This window comes from Budorcas taxicolor, chromosome 2, assembly GCF_023091745.1.
Source record: "Budorcas taxicolor isolate Tak-1 chromosome 2, Takin1.1, whole genome shotgun sequence".
In the NCBI taxonomy this organism is placed as follows: domain Eukaryota; kingdom Metazoa; phylum Chordata; class Mammalia; order Artiodactyla; family Bovidae; genus Budorcas; species Budorcas taxicolor.
This window is the reverse complement of record NC_068911.1, coordinates 20471641-20488402: the sequence shown is the minus strand read 5'-3', so window position 1 is coordinate 20488402 and position 16762 is coordinate 20471641. Positions and strand designations below refer to the sequence as shown.

At 41.8% G+C, this 16762-nt stretch overlaps 1 protein-coding gene across 1 annotated transcript in view; it reads left to right on the top strand.

The window, feature by feature from the left end:
• Nucleotides 1–586: 586 nt before the first annotated feature.
• Nucleotides 587–16762, top strand: part of TNRC6A (trinucleotide repeat containing adaptor 6A) — a 95527-nt gene continuing 79351 nt past the window's right edge. The window contains exons 1-2 of the mRNA XM_052652139.1: nt 587–701; nt 1080–1127. Coding sequence (XP_052508099.1) covers nt 697–701; nt 1080–1127 — 53 coding nt within the window. The 5' untranslated portion in view covers nt 587–696. The remainder of the gene's footprint in view (nt 702–1079; nt 1128–16762) is intronic.

Here is a 16762-nt window from a genome sequence, read left to right as displayed (position 1 = left end):
TCCTCAGGTATGCATTCTTTACCTGAGGAGGAAACGGAGAAGCAGAGAGGTTAAACAATTGGCCCAAGGTCAAAAGTAATCGCAAGTGGCGGATTTCAAAAGCCGCGCGGGCTCATCATGCTGCGGCAGGGATAGAATTTGCGGTTTAGGCGATTCTTTTTCTTTTTCTTTTTTTTTTGGTGTGTTTCTGTGGGGGAGGGGCCGGGCAGCAGGGAAGGAAACTTGTGTCGCAGCAAAGAAGGAGGAGAAGGGGAGGGAACTCATGTCAGAATCAGAGCTGACTGCACCGAGAAAGGGTATGCTCAGGATTCGGTGGGCCCCCAAGCCGCTGTGCGGGGCAGCTCCGAGGCTGTGACAAGCTACAGGGAGGTCCGGCCCGCGGCCGCGCCGCGCCAGGGCGGTTGCCAAGGGTCTGCCCAGTTTGCTGGTCTAGTTGCTAGGGCCTCCATCTTGAGGCCGGTGGCTGCGACACTCCCGGAAGGGGTTGCCGAGTGGGGCATTCACTTCCGGTCTGGGGCCTGCGGCGGCGGCGGCGGCGGCGGCGGCGGCGGCGGCGGCGGCGGCGGCGGCGGTAGCGGGTCGGTGTAGAAAATGGCGCTGGTGCAGCGGCTCGGGCCTCTCCCCGCGGCGCTACGGAGGGCTTGAGGCTCGCGAGCCTCACTCGCCGCGCCCCACTTGCTCGTGCACTTTACACACATGAGGTGAGCGGGGCGGGGGCCTCCCTCCGGGCGGGAGGAGCCTCGGGCGCTGCCGCAGGGCCCGCGATCGCGGGCGGCGGCGGCGGCGGCGCCGGGCGTCCCCGAGACCTCGGGCCTCGGCGAAGGGGGCGCCGGCTGCGCCGCTGCGGAGGCCGAACGGGAGGCCCGGAGGGGCCGCGCTGCGCCGCTGGGGCCGGGCCGGGGGCTGCGGCTAGCCCGCGCCGCCTGACCGCAATCGGGGCTGCAGCCCCGCAGCTTTGTGAGCCCCCCCGGGCTCCCTTTCCCCCGCCCCATCCGGCTCCGGCGCGAGCCTCTGCAGCAGCAGCTCCGTTTTCACGCGCATCTCTCTCTCTCTCTCCCCCTTTTTCTTTTCCGTTTCAGAGAATTGGAAGCTAAAGCTACCAAAGACGTAGAAAGGAATCTTAGCAGGTAAGATGGGCGCGCTTTCCGCCTCTCATCCCCTTTCATTAATCGTGCATTTCCACCGTGGCTCGCCCTTGCTGGGTTTAGAAGTTCTCCCGTGTCATTTTCTATCGCACGCAGGGAACAGACCCAGAGAAGAGGCTGGAGGGAATAGTGGATGGAGGAATTGCGGGGAGATGCGTAATTACGCGTGTGTTCCTTTCTTGGGCGGGGGGAGGGGGTGGCAAAAAACAGCGAAAAAGCAATTCTTGTAAACTTAGTTAAAGCATTCTCACCCTTTTAGAATTTAATTAGGGGACTTGTGCATTAATTACTATTGTAAATGGTTGCAGGCATTGTGTGACTCATGATTGAGGCGGCCCTTATGGCGGGCTGTCAAACTGTTTTGGCTTCCCCGTTATTACTTTGTAACTCAAATTGTTGCCTTTATAAAAAGATACTATGTCTTCGCTCCCCCACCCCCACCCCCAACACATTGTAGTCAGGCGGATTCTGTTGCAGTGAAAACAGTTTTGCCCTTGAACTTTACCGAGCATAGACTGCGTTTTGTTTTCTTTTGAAAATACATTTATATCTACGTTCGGTGTGTGCTCCTTTTATCAGGTGGTAAAATAATTAAAAATCTGTTCCCAGTAAATGGTTCTCACTCCCCTTGGGCCTGAGTGCTTTTGCACAGGTAACTTAAATCATCACCACAAAGGGGTTTTTTTTGTTGTTGTTTTTTAAACGATGCCCCTATGAAAATGTTGAGCTTTATTGATTGAGCTGTAATTGCTTAAGCATCAAGGCATTTAACTCTTTTTCACATTCATTTTCTGGTCTTACAGTCCTTTCTTTTTCGCCATTTTCTTTTGCATCATATTGGGACACTGAGAGAAACTTCTAGATTAATCAGTGAGCAGCTTTTACTTGAACGAAATAAAATAAAAATTGTCTATCTCAGGTGTTAATGTAGTTTGTGCTTGGTAATTGTAAGTTTTGTGTTTGTATTGAGGTCTTAACATTCACAATTCAAATCATCTGGATGTTTTTTCAGCATATAGAATCATTTCAAATTGCTGGTCTTTGGGGTTATATAGATATTAATTTGTTAAACTGGTCATTAAAGAATCTGTTCAGTCAGTGAAGGATGGTCGTCATTGGTTTAGCAAATAAGAGATACTCTGTTGTTCAAAATAATTACACAGTCATTTAAAGGAAATTAAGCCTGACGTTGCTGACTGAATAACTGGATATTTAAGTCTTGTTCGAAGCTATTAACGTTAAGATATGAAATGATTAAATAAACAGGTTGAGTTTTTAAGATAACACTTTCAGAAAGGGGCTTGGGGTGTCAGTATTTCTGTCTTTGCTTTGTCAGGTAACTATCAGTATAATTTCTGTGGAGGTTTTCTGGGACGTAATTAAAAATTGTCTCTACAACAGGTATAATTTTGGATAGAACTTGGAGTCTGTATCAGCTTTGTATCAGAGTTTGAATCCCAGCTTTGTCGCTTAACAATATGACCTTGACTCTAGGCAAATCACTTAGCCTCTCTCTTCCTAATCTGTGAAGGGAGAGGTTTGGGCCTGCCAGTTGCCAAGGTCTGTGAGGCCCCTTGGGTTTTATAAAAAGGAGTCAAGTGTTGTCCCTGTCCACAGACTCCATGTGCATTATAGGAGGAAGGCTGTAATGGGCACATGAATAACTAACTCCGGGTAAATGATGCCAGGGTCAAAAGACGATACCATTGCATTCATAAATTCACAGATCTTAAGTTGGTTAGAAAGAATGAAAAGGAAAAACAAATATGAAGGGTGTTACAGGCCAGTGTATACCAAGGTCCTTGGGCGAGGGGAACATTTCCTAAAGGTTAAAAGTTTTCTGAGAGAAGATTAGGTGGGTAAATGCTTCCTTCCACCTCCATCCTTAGCTCTGTGCTTCCTTTTTTCCAAATAAGGAGAGTATATTTGTCTTTACCAATTTGTGCCTCCCCAGGAAGGCATCATCCTAGATTCAGTGGGTAAACATTTCTTGCCCATCTTAGATGTTCCAAATGCAAGCCTAAGCACTAGGGAAGAGAAAAATGGCAGTAGCTGGGTTTAGTGGGTGTTTTCTGTCTGCCTGGCACACTTTGAAGATCTTACATCAACTCATCTGATCCTGGAACTCTCTGAGGTAGGTGCTTTCAGGATCCTGGTCTCTGTTTTACAGGTGAAGACTTTGATGCACAAAGAGGTTAAGTAACTTCCAGGAGGCCACACCACTGGCAACTGCAGGAGATGTTACGCTTTGGACTGTATTTGCCTCACAAAAGGCATGGTTCTTCACTTCCAAAAAACGTGGAAGTATCTTTGGAGAGGCAGAACCCTCATATACAGGCAGCACTCCTAGATAAGAATTTCTCATCCTGGGCACTGTTGACCTCTTTTTTGGCTGTGCCATGAGGCACGTGGGATCTTAGTCCCCTGACCAGGGATCAGACCCGTGCCCCCTGCCCCGGAAGCTCGGAGTCTTAACCAGTAGACCCACTGTTGACATTTTGACCAGATAATTTCTTGCTGTGAAGTCTGCCCTGTGTACTATGGGCTGTGTGGCAGCATTGGCCAGAAGTACTCAGGTGTGACGGTCAGAAAACGTCTTAAGATACCACCAGAGGTCCCCTCAGGGGTGGAATCACCCCCACTGTTCTAGATCTTCATGTTTCCTGAATACAACCAAACATTTGGATTTTTAACATTAAATCTGTAAGCATTAAATATGTTCTATAATACCGTGGGACTTCAGATTCCCACTGGGTAGACCCCCTGTTTGAAAACTCCTCCAGTCTCTGAATGGATGACGGAAGTTTTATTGCCATTCTCCTTTTCCTCTGCTAAGCTGCAAACCCTGAAGACAGTGTGCCAGGTAGCCAGAGCCGGTTAAATAAAATTGGCACAGTTGATAAGTTTGGTTGCCCGCATGAGGTCAACTCTCCTTCTTAATTTACTGTCGGCCATTAAAGTTGTCACTTTTTGTCAGTATCCTGTCATTCAAAAACAGAACTGTAATGTCTAGATAACGGGAGATCACCACTGAAACTAAATTTTAAAAGAATGGAATCCATTTTAAAAGGCAGAGGAAAAGGCAGTGTAGGAACAACAGCAGAAATAAAGGTGCGACATCCAGAAAGTATAGGGGATTGTGAAATAGCAGTAAGTAGTTCAGTTGCATTGGCGTGTAAGGGTGGGGGCAGGGGTAGAGTTTGTTGAATATCCAGTGGAGGATATTTTGCATAAATCTTACACTGTGGGAAGCTACTACGAAGCTTTAAGATAGGGTGGTGATAGGATAGAAAAATGATAACTAGTTTTCTGGGCAAGAGGTGAGGACGACCCAAGCGGTAGTAGAAAAGCAGGAGTGTGATTACTCAAGATGTTGAGTCTGGTGTTTGGCACCTACTTACTGGGGTTAGTTGTGAGAGGAGTCTTGGAGCTGCAGGAGTCTTGGGGCTTGCCTGGCCATCCAATGGTTGGGAATCTGCCATCAGGTCCAGGAGACGTGGGATCGATCCCTGGTTGGGGAACTAAGCCTGCGTGCTTTGGGACAGCTAAACCCATGGGCAGCCGCTGTTGAGCCTTTGAGCTTTAGAACCTGTGCACCACAACGAAGACCTGATGTGGCTACATGTTTTTTTAAATTAAAATCCACTAAATATACAGGGGTCTCTGTCTTGGGCGAAGGGGAGATTGACCCAGCCTCTGAACAAAATAAATGTGAGTGAGAACAGACATCGAGGTTTAGGGAAAAAAGATGATAAATTACAATTTATGGTTTAAAAAAAACCCTTCTAATTCAATGTATCTAACTTAAAAAAGTATATATGTGTGTATACAGTAAATTATATATATAAAGTACATGTATAAATTAAATTTTGTAAATTATATATATATAGGAAGCCAAAATGATAAAATCATTGCGTATTTAGATCTAGACCATAACACCAGCCAATATTTGGATCCTTCATTTTACAAGTGAGAAAACAGTGGTCAAGGTTATGGTCTCTAAAGTGACAAATCCAGGATTCAAACAGACCTTTTGACTCTTAGAGTACTTCAGGCTACGCAGTATTTTATACTGCACAATAGGAAAAAAAGATAACTTTGGTTTCTTCTTTCTTTCTGAAAATAATTACCTCAATAGACTGTTTTGTGACCATCTTACTAATTTAATGTAGTGTGTGTTGTCTGAAGTAGAAGTTACATGCTTTACGTTACGCGGATTTTTTCCCCCCCTAAAACCAACCATTAAATGCTATCACATGAGAGAAGTTGTTAAAGATACTGCATACTATATAATGTAGCATCTAACCTGGAGTGTTTTTATCTGAGACACCTTTTCCTGGGACGTGCTAACTAAGGCAAGACTAGAGAAAGCAGGTGTGAACTTCCTAGATAGGGTGCTCTTGGAATTCACCCAACTTTATTTGGGGGGAAGAAGCTTCGGATTTTGTTCAATTTTTGTGTTGCTTTCCTGTGATGTGCTTTGTAGGCCAACAATTTCATACTGATAGGTTTCTTTCTAGCATTATTCGGAAGCTATGTGGTACATCAGTTGGTAGAATAAATGAATCATAAAAGGTAAGCTTAATTTTAAAGTGTGTAAAAACCCTCTATGGAAATTTTAAATATAAACATTAAAAAATCTGAGTACCATTCTATAACCTCTTGTGACTTTTGGTATCTGAAATCAATCTGTGAGTATAAATTACTGTCCTTTACAGCTCCGTTTCATGACAATCTCATAAGTATTGCCCACAATTGGAAAGACTTAAATATGGCTGTATATGTTCTGCTTAGGTTAACTTATGATGTCTCTCACTCAAAATCAAGAAAATGTCCTCCCATTTAAAAAATTTAAAAATCATCCGAATCTTAATTAAAGTAGCAAGAAGAGTGCAGTGACCACTTGTATCTCCACCTAGGTTTACCAGTTACTAATATCTTGCCACATTGGTTTTTTCATGCCCTGTCACCCCTAAAGAAAGAACGGGCATTCTGTGTAACAGCAATCAAACAGATCATAGTTGGAGAAGTTTGGCTTTGTTACAGTACTATTTGGTTCATATTCAGATTTTCTCAGTTGTGCTAATAATGTCTTTTCGTCTTTTTTTCTCAGTTCCTTAATCCAGGGTTGCATTTGGTTGTCTTCATTTCCTTCCATCAGGAGCAGTTCCTTATCCCTTTCTTCCTGCTCATGACATTGACATTTTGGGATAGTCCAGACTAGTTTTGCAGACTTGAGTTTGGATTTGTCCTGTGGTTTCTGTGTGATTAGGTTCAGGTTAACCCTTTCTGGCAGTGGTGTCACATAGATGACGTGTTCGTTGCCAGTACATCACATCAGATGCCCTCCCCCACCACTCAGAAGGACATTTTTTTACCCAGTACTTTTACCTTTACACTAACTCAGCGTTTTGTTTTTTGCATTTTAGGATGTGCCAAACAATTAGTTGAAGCTGAGGTATAATTTTAAATAGTTGAGGTTACAATAATTCAGTTAAGTTCAATTCAGTCGCTCAGTTGTGTCCGACTCTTTGCGACCCCGTGAATCTCAGCACGCCAGGCCTCCCCATCTTCACTCCCTGAGTTCACTCAGACTCACGTCCATCGAGTCAGTGATGCCATCAGCCATCTCATCCTCTGTCATCCCCTTCTCCTGCCCCCAATCCCTCCCAGCATCAGAGTCTTTTCCAATGAGTCAACTCTTTGCATGAAGTGGCCAAAGTACTGGAGTTTCAGCTTTAGCATCATTCCTTCCAAAGAAATCCCAGGGTTGATCTCCTTCAGAATGGACTGGTTGGATCTCCTTGCAGTCCAAGGGACTCTCAACAGTCTTCTCCAACACCACAGTTCAAAAGCATCAATTCTTTGGTGCTCAGCCTTCTTCACAGTCCAACTCTGACATCCATACATGACCATCGGAAAAACCATAGCCTTGACTAGACGGACCTTTGTTGGCAAAGTAATGTTTCTGCTTTTGAATATGCTGTCTAAGTTGGTTATAACTTTTCTTCCAAGGAGTAAGTGTCTTTTAATTTCATGGCTGCAATCACCATCTGCAGTGATTTTGGAGCCCCCCAAAATAAAGTCTGACACTGTTTCCATTGTTTCCCCATCTATTTCCCATGAAGTGATGGGACTAGATGCCATGATCTTCGTTTTCTGAATTTTGAGCTTTAAGCCAACTTTTTCACTCTCCTCTTTCACTTTCATCAAGAAGCTTTTTAGTTCCTCCTCACTTTCTGCCATAAGGAAATGTCATCTGCCTATCTGAGGCTATTGATATTTCTCCCGGCAATCTTGATTCCAGCTTGTGCTTCTTCCAGCCCAGCGTTTCTCATGATGTACTCTGCATAGAAGTTCAATAAGCAGGGTGACAATATACAGCCTTGACGTACTCCTTTTCCTATTTGGAACCAGTCTGTTGTTCCATGTCCTGTTTTAACTGTTGCTTCCTGACCTGCATACAGGTTTCTCAAGAGGCAGGTCAGGTGGTCTGGTATTCCCATCTCTCTCAGAATTTTCCACAGTTTATTGTGATCCATATAGTCAAAGGCTTTGGCATAGTCAATAAAGCAGAAATAGATGTTTTTCTGGAACTCTCTTGCTTTTTCCATGATCCAGTGGATGTTGGCAATTAGATCTCTGGTTCCTCTGCCTTTTCTAAAACCAGCTTGAACATCTGGAAGTTCACGGTTCACATATTCCTGAAGCCTGGCTTGGAGAATTTTGAGCATTACTTTACTAGCATGTGAGATGAGTGCAATTGTGCAGTAGTTTGAGCATTCTTTGGCACTGCCTTTCTTTGGGATTGGAATGAAAACGGACCTTTTCCAGTCCTGTGGCCACTGCTGAGTTTTCCAAATTTGCTGGCATATTGAGTGCAGCACTTTCACAGCATCATCTTTCAGGATTTGAAATAGCTCAACTGGAATTTCATCACCTCCACTAGCTTTGTTCGCAGTGATGCTTTCTAAGACCCACTTGACTTCCCATTCCAGGATGTCTGGCTGTAGGTGAGTCATCACACCTTTTTTAAATTGGCCAAGTGTAATGATTGCAGCTTTTTGAAAGGTTATGCTGAAGATAACTCTTTTATTGTTAGACATAAAAGTTGTGTGTTTTTGGCTTTTCACCTGTAATAGACCGATAACCCTAGTAAGAAAATGAAACATCGGGCTGGGCTTGTGATAGGCTTTCTTCAAAAGAACGCCCCAGTTGAAATTACAGTGGTATTGTGCCACTGGAACACTCTCTCATCTTGAATTCCGCAGGGACCACAGATGGTATGAAATAGTTCAAAAAACTGAATGTATGCTTTAAAAAAAATCCTTAGAGTACTTCAAAGGCTTGTGGCTCCCCAAATATTAAGAAATATTGTATCATAGGGAGGATGATAGAGGAGCTGAATAATGTGAATAAAGATATTTTTAGGATTTAAAAAAGAGAAAGTAACATTTGACTAAGGCATAGTTTCTCTTTTAAAAAAACCAAAAAACAAAACCTCAAACAGCAACAATGTGAAAATAAGAGTTGACCCTCAGGGAGTTGGTTCCAAATCCCCCAGCCCAGCCCATTCCAAAATCCAAAGATGCTCAGATTCCTCATATAAAATAGCATGGTGTTTGCATATAACTTACACACTTTTCTCCCTTATATTTAAATCATCTTTTAGATTACTTATAATACTTTATTCAATGTAAATACTATGTAAATAGTTGTAAATACAGTGTAAATGCTATGTGAACATTTGCCCATATATAGCAATTCAGGTTTTGCTTTTTAGAACTTTCTGGAATTTTTTTTGATCCTTGGTTGATTGAATCTGAATTTGGAACTTGGGCTTTGGAGGCCCAACTATACAGTTTAAATGTCCTATCAAGGTGGTCTTATTTTTAAAAGGAATTGCATACTCTGTGTGAGCTGGTTATGAAGCAGAAATCCTAGCGTTTCTACTCTTTTAACGGGGAAAAGGCATTTTGAATTTTAGTGTGTTGTGTGACCGTGACTCAGCTGACTTCCCGTTTCAAATGGAATGTTCAAAACAGATTGAAGCTTGGTTAAGGAATTTTATACTTTGAACCTTACAAGATATTTTCTGCAAACATCAATTGATTAGGTTTTGTATAATAACAAACACGATGAAACCAAGTCACTTGTTTTGCTGTTCTTACTAGTAATTTTGAGTCAGCCAGCATTGATTGAACGGCTTGCTGCAGTGATACTGAATATTTTTTACAATTTTGACATCTGTGTTTTGTTGACTTTGGTCTCTTGTTTCTCTTACTCTTTTGGAGTATCCCCAGAAAACACTAGGACATAGTGCTGTGGGGTGTGAAGTATGCACTAGTTTTAAATGTATTTTAAGCATTACTTCACCGTGTTAGGGGCTTCCCTGGTGGCTCAGACAGTAACGAATCTGCCTGCAGTGAGGGAGACGCAGGTTTGATCCCTGGGTCGGGACGATCCCCTGGAGAAGGGAATGGCAACTCACTCCAGTATTCTTGTCTGGAGAATCCCGTGAACAGAGGACCCTGTTGGGCTACAATCTTTGGGGTCACAAAGAGTCGGACACAACTGAGCAAATCTCTGTTTGTTGCTGTTAATTGACAGTACAAGGATGTCAGAGAAATATGTTTCACTTAAGATTCTGCTTGTGAGTCCCTAAATGATGTGAGGCATATAAGTGAGAATCGCACTGTGAAAAGCTAGAAGGGGATGTAAAATGTGCCTTCTTTACATTGCTGCAAGTTAATCATGCTCAAGCTGCAGTTCTCAGCCTGTCACTTACTATTTCTTAGAAACGTCCACCGCCTCCCTGGTGACTCTGGAATTGAAGCCCGAACTCTTGTCTGTGCTAAGCTTATCTGTTTAGCTTTATCCCTTCTACCTCCTGCTCTGTCCTCAGTTCCTCCTTCTCTGAATGTCTTCTTCAATTTCTCCCTCAAAAAAATTTTTTTCTAACACTTTCACATAGCATAAAGTTCACCCTTTTAAAGTATATGATTCATTGGTTTAGTTTATTTGCACAATTGTGCAATCATCACAGCTCCCTAATTCCAGAACATTTTTATACCCCCCTCCCCCACCCCCTCAAAAAATGACCCATACTTACTATTGATCGCTCCCCCTTCACCCCGCCTCCAGCCTCTGGCAAACCACTAGTCTATACTTGTCTGTATGGTTTTGCCTATTCTGGAGATTTTGTATAAATGGAATCATAATATGTGACCCTTTGTCTTGCTTGTTTCACTAAGCATGTTTTTACAGTTCATACATGTTGTGGCATGTATCAGTACTCCATTCTTTTTATGGGCAAAAAATAATCCATTTCACTTTTTGGCTATTATGAATAATGACGCTGTGACCATTCATTTACAAGTGTTTGTGTGGACGTATGTTTTCAGTTCTCTTGGGTACGCACCTTGGGGTGGAATTTTGAGGCATATGGTAATTCTCTGTTTTAACTTTCTGAGGAACCACCAAGCTTTTCCAAAGCAGCTGCACCCATTTTCCATTTCTGCCAGCAGGGTATTTCATTTTCTGCATGTCCTCACCACTGTGAGTGGTATCTCATTGTGATTTTGATTTGCATTTCTGTAATGACTGATAATGCTGCACATCTTTTCGTATACTTACTGACCATTTGTGTATTTGATTTGGAGAAATGTCTATTCAAATCCTGTGCCCATTAAATTTGCTTATATTTTGTTGTTGAGTTGTCAAGAGTTCTTTATATGTTCTAGATGCAAGTCCTTTGTTGGATGTGTGATTTACAGATATTTTCTCCCATTCTGTGGGTTGCCTTTTCACATTCTTGATGTCCTCTGAAGCACAGAAATTTAAAATTTTGGTACGGCCAATTTGCTGTCTTAAACTTTTTTTAAAAAAATTTACTTATCTCTAATTGGAGGGTAATTGCTTTATAATATTGTGTTACTTTCTGCCATACATCACCATGAGCCACAGCCGTAGGTGTACATATGCCCCCTCCCTCTTGAACCTGCCCACCCCATCCCACCCCTTTAGGTTGTCACAGAGCACTGCTTCGAGCTCCCTATGGCGTAGCAAATTCCTGCTGGCTATCTGGTTCACATATAGGAACAGATATGTTTCCATGCCACTCTCAGATTATCCCACCCTCTCCTTCCCCCACTGTGTCCACAAGCCTGTTCTCTATGTCTGTATCTCCATTGCCACCCTGCAAATAGCTTCATCAGTATCATCTTTCTAGATTTCCATATCTGTGCATTAATATATGATATGTCTTTCTCTTTCTGACTTCACTCTTTTTAAATAGGCTTTAGGTTCGTCCACCTCATTAGAACTGACTCAAATGCCTTCCTTTTTATGGCTAAGTAGTGTTCCGTTGCATATATGTACTATAGCTGCTTTATCCATTCACCTGTCGATGGACATCTAGGTTGCTTCCGTGTCCTAGCTGTTGTAAATAGTGCTGCAGTGAACATTGAGGTACATGTGTCTTCTTCAGTTGTAGTTTTCTCAGGGTATATGGTGGAAAAGGAAATGGCGACTCACTGCAGTATTCTTGCCCGGCAATTTCCATGGACAGAGGAGCCCGGCAGGCTGCAGTTCACGGTGTCGCAAAGAGTCGGACACGACTGAGCAACAAACACACACACACGGTAAATGTCCAGTAGTGGGATTGGTGAGTCATAGGGTAGTTTTAATCCTAGTTTTTTTTTTTTTAAAGAATCTCCATACTGTTCTTCATAGTTGCTGTATCAATTTACCTTTCACCAACTGTGTGAAAGGGTTCCATTTTCTCTACACCCTCTCCAGCATTTATTGTTTGTAGACTTTTTGATGTTGGCCGTTCTGACAGGTGTGAGGTGATACCTCATTGTAGATCTCTAGTAATGAGCAATATCGAGCATTTTTTTCATGTGTTTGTTAGCCATCTGTATGTCTTGGGAAAGATGTCTGTTGAGGTTTTCTCCCTTTTTGATTGGGTTGTTTTTCTAGTATTGAGCTAATGAGCTGCTTGCATATTTTGGAGATTAATCCTTTGTAAGTTGTTTCATTTGCTGTTATTTCTTAAACATTTTTGAGTGTACATTTTAGTGAAATTAAGCACATTCATAATGTTGCTTCACTACCATTCACCTCCATAACTTCATCTTTGCAGAACAGACTCTGTACCTATTAAACAATAACACCCTGTTCTCTCCTCCCCTCCACCCTTGGGATCCACCATTCTACTTTTTGTCTCAGTGAATTTGACTGTTCTAGGTAACTCATGTGCATGGAGTCATAGTGTTTGTCCTTTTGTGACTGACTGACTTCACTTAGCACAATATTCTCAAGGTTCAGACGTGCTGTAGCATGTCATGCAATTGATTTTTGTATGTTGATTCTATATCCTGCAGCTCTGTTGAACTCATTTATATAATTTCCTTTCTAATCTTTATGCCTTCTATTTCTTTTTCTTTTCTTTTTTTATTGGAGGATAATTATTTTACAATGTTGTGGTGGTCTCTGCCATACAGCAACTCAAATTAGTCATAATTTTATATATATATATATGTGTGTGTGTGTGTGTATATATATATATTCCCTTCCTCTTGAGCCTCCTCCTCCACTTATTTTTCTTGCCTCATTTTCCTAACTAGAACCTACAGGAAAATGTTGACTAGGAATGGTAAAAGTGAACATCCTTGTCTTATTTCATCTTAGAGAAAAAGCATTCAGTCTTAACCATTAAGAACAGAGTGAACTGTGGACTTTATCAGATTAATGAAGTTCCATTCTATTCCTGGTGTGAACATTTTTGTCTTGTCTGGAAAGGGTGTTGGATTTTGTCGATGCTTTTTCTGTATCTGTTGAGACCATGTTGTCTTATCCTTTGTTCTGTCAGTGTTATATTACATTGATTTTCATACGTTAAACCAGCTTTGCATCCCTGGGATAAATCTCGCTTGGGCATAGCATACAGTTCCCATTATATGTTGCTAGATTCGACTTATTAGTCTTCTGTTGAGGATTTTTGAGTTTGTGGTCACAAGGGTTATCGATCTGTAGTTTTCTTTTCTTGTGACATCTTATGTCTTTTGGTACCTGGTGTGGTCTGGTCTGAAATCTGGAGTCTTGAACTGTTTGCTTTGGCATCTGCCTGATTCTGAATGGTGCATTAATCATTGTTTCTCTATATCCAGTTCCACTTTTCCTTTTTAATTTTTTTCCAGTTTTTAAAAACCTGTAATTACTTTTCATTGCGCAGGCCTTGGTTGCTATGCTCAGGCTTTCTCTAGTTGCAGTGAGGAGGCTGCTGTCTAATTGCACTGTGTCAGCTTCTCTGTTTGCAGAGCATGGGCTCTGGAGCACAGGCTCAGTAGTTGTAGCCCATGGGCTTATTTGCTTCAAGGTACGTGGGATCGTCACACACCAGGGCTTTAACCTGTGTCCCCTGCATTAGCAGGCAGATTCTTAACTTTTGGACCACCAGGGAAGTTATACTTTTCCAGTTTTATTGAGGTATGATTAACAAAGTCAGTTCCATTTTCTTTTCTCAGTACATACCTTTGTGTGTGTGTGTTATTGAGGTATAATTGACATCTGACTTTGTGCAAGTTTAATATGTACAGCTTGCTGGTTTGAAATATTTATATACATGTTGACCTTCGAGAATGTGAGTTTGAACTGTATGGTCCCGCTTATCTGTGAATTTTTCTTCTTCACTAAATACGTACTACTGTATGATCTTCGGTTGGTTGAATCTGTTGATGTGGAACTGTGGGTTTGAAGGGCCAACTGTAAAGTTACATGCAGCTTTTCGACTGCATAGGGTCTGTGCCTGTAATCCCTGCCTTGTTCAGGGGTCTGCTGTGTTCCAGCAGGATGACCACAGAAGTATTAGCCGATACCTCTCTCAGGTCACATAATTATTGTTTCTTTTTTGTGATGAGAACATCTAAAACCCAGTCTCTTGGCAACTTTGAAACATAAAACACAGTATCATTGGCAGTAATCACTATTCTGTGCATTAGATTTCCAGAACTTATTCCCCTTAGTTGCAAATTCATTATTCCCTTTAGTTGGAAGTCCTGTTTAACAAGATCTCAATTTTCCTATCCCCTGGTCGCTAGTAACCACAAGTTTGGTTTTTTAGCGTCCACATGTAAGTGATAGTCATAGAGTATTTATCTTTCTCTAACTAATTTTACTTAGCATGATGCTCTTATGCTTCATATCCATGTTGCTGCAAATGGCAGAATTCTTCCTCAAGGCTGAATGATGTTCCTTTGTATATATATACAGCATCTTCATTCATTGATGGACTTAGGTGGTTTCTCTGTCTTGGTTATTGTGAGTAATGCTGCAGTAATCATAGAAATGCAGGTATCTTTTTGATACCCTGTTTTCATTTCTCTTGCATATGTAGCCAGAAGTGAGATTGCTGGATCATTAGTAGTTGTCTTTTTAATTTTTTGAGGAACCTCCATACTGTTTTCCATAGTAGCTGCACCAATTTACATTCCCACCAACAGTGTTCAGGGGTTCCCCTTTTCTCCATGTCTTGCCAACACGTGTTACCGCTTATTTTCTTGAAGTTAACCATTCTGGGAGGTGTGCCATTTCTGTTTTCTACTCTCTTTTCTTTGGTCACCAGCTTCCTTGTATACTAACATTAACTTAGTGCAGTGTTTTGTACCTAGTCTCTTGTGGCCAATGTTTACTGTACACTGACGTGCATCTCTTAAGCACTTCCTCTGCATTACTTAATCTTCACAAGACACCTCTGAGGGAGGGAGGTAGCATTTAAGACCTCTTATAAAGATGGAGGCTTTAGAGAAATTAAACAAGTTGCTTATACAGGTCGGTAGTGGAGTTGACATTTAAACCCCCTTCTCTTTTAGGTTCAGAGCCAGAGCTCTTAACCACATGCTGAGCTGCCCAGGAAATGCTTGCTTGAATAGATTGGATTTAAACTGGTCCTTAAAGAAGTAGACTGTGGGTAGAAGAAAGAGTGAGAAGAGTGCATGTGTGGTGGTGGGTGGGTTTATAGTGTTAGTAAAAGCAGGAATTGGTATTTAGTTGGAGTACCTGGTGCTGAGGGAGTACAGTGTGAGCAGAACTGGTTTTTGTTCCCAGAGCAGTAATTAGTTCTGTTTGGAAGAGTGAGATTAACATCTGAAATAATTAGGAAAAGAGCATTGTTTAATTAGAGGTCAAGAGTGAGTTTTGTATGAGTTGGAAGGAATTATGAAGGAACTACTAATTAAGTCTCAGAAGAGGAGTGGATTTAGAAGAGTTGTTCAGCAAACCAGATTTTGGATTGGGCTTTCCCATTGTCTTGTGCTGTAATCCTTGTAATCCTTTCCTAGTATTATTTTATTGCTCAGACTATGAGGCCAATAGAAACCCCCTTTCAAGCTCAGCTTCCTACTTTTTTAGGCGTTCCAAACTACGTATCATCTGGATATTCGTGGCTACCTCATCATATCCTGTTGTACTCTTCATTCTTAAAAGGAAGATATGCTGACTTTGAACTGTGCTTTATAGTTCAAAATCAAATGCAATATAGAAATATACAGTATCGCTGCCACCCTGACTTTTGTCCTCTTTTTCTCCACATATTTCTGTCACAAATATGTATTTTTATTAGTTTCTCTGTGTGTGTGCTTCTAGAATTCCTTTATGCAAATACAAGCACATGGGGAAATGTATCTCTTCCCCACTTTCAACATGGAAGGTAATATACTGAGCCCTTTTTTTTCCCAGTTAACTATATACCTTTCAGAGCCTTTCATGTCACAACATGGAGACCTTCTTATCTGCTTTATAGCAGCATAGTGTTCCATTTTGTGGATGTACCAATATTATTTAATGACTTGAGCTACCTGTGACTGTAAACAGGCTGCTCTCGCGTTGCCTCGTTGATTGTTACCTTCTCTGATACTTTTGCTCCCTAACCCCTTTTCTATTTCCAAATAAGCACTAGCCTTCCTTATGCTGGGCTTCCCTGGAGGCTCAGATGGTGAAAAATCTGCCTGTAACGTAGGAGACCTGGGTTTGTTCCCTGGGTTAGGAAGATCCCCTAGAGAAGGGAGTGGCTGTCCACTCCAGTATTACTGCCTGGAGAATTTCATGGACAGAGGAGCCTGGTGGGCTGCAGTCAGTGGGATCACAAGAGTCGAACACGACTGGGCAACTAACACTTTCCTTATTTTTAAAAACAAAAAAATTTCATTTTTGTCTTGTATTTTTCATATCAAGGCTGAATTTTTAAAAATCTGATCACTCTTAATCTCTTTGCAACATTGAGTTTCTGTCTCTACTATCTGGTGAAATTACAGCTTTGTAGGTTACCAGCAACTTCCTGTTGTGTGGTACTAGACTGGCTTTGGTGATTAATTTAGATGTAGGAGGACAGAAGGAGGGAAAAAGGAAAGGCTGATGAGCAGATAGGGAAAGGCTGGGAGAAAACAGAGTAAGGGAAAAAGTAGGTGAACAACATTTTTTGGCAGAAGATGTGAAATCATTTTCATAACTAATTGGTGAACATACAGTTGGCTTCTGTGTGAAGATGGCCTGCCTTACAGTGATTTGTGACTGATAGGCTAGTTGGGCGCTATGGAAAGTTGCCCTCTATTTTCTCT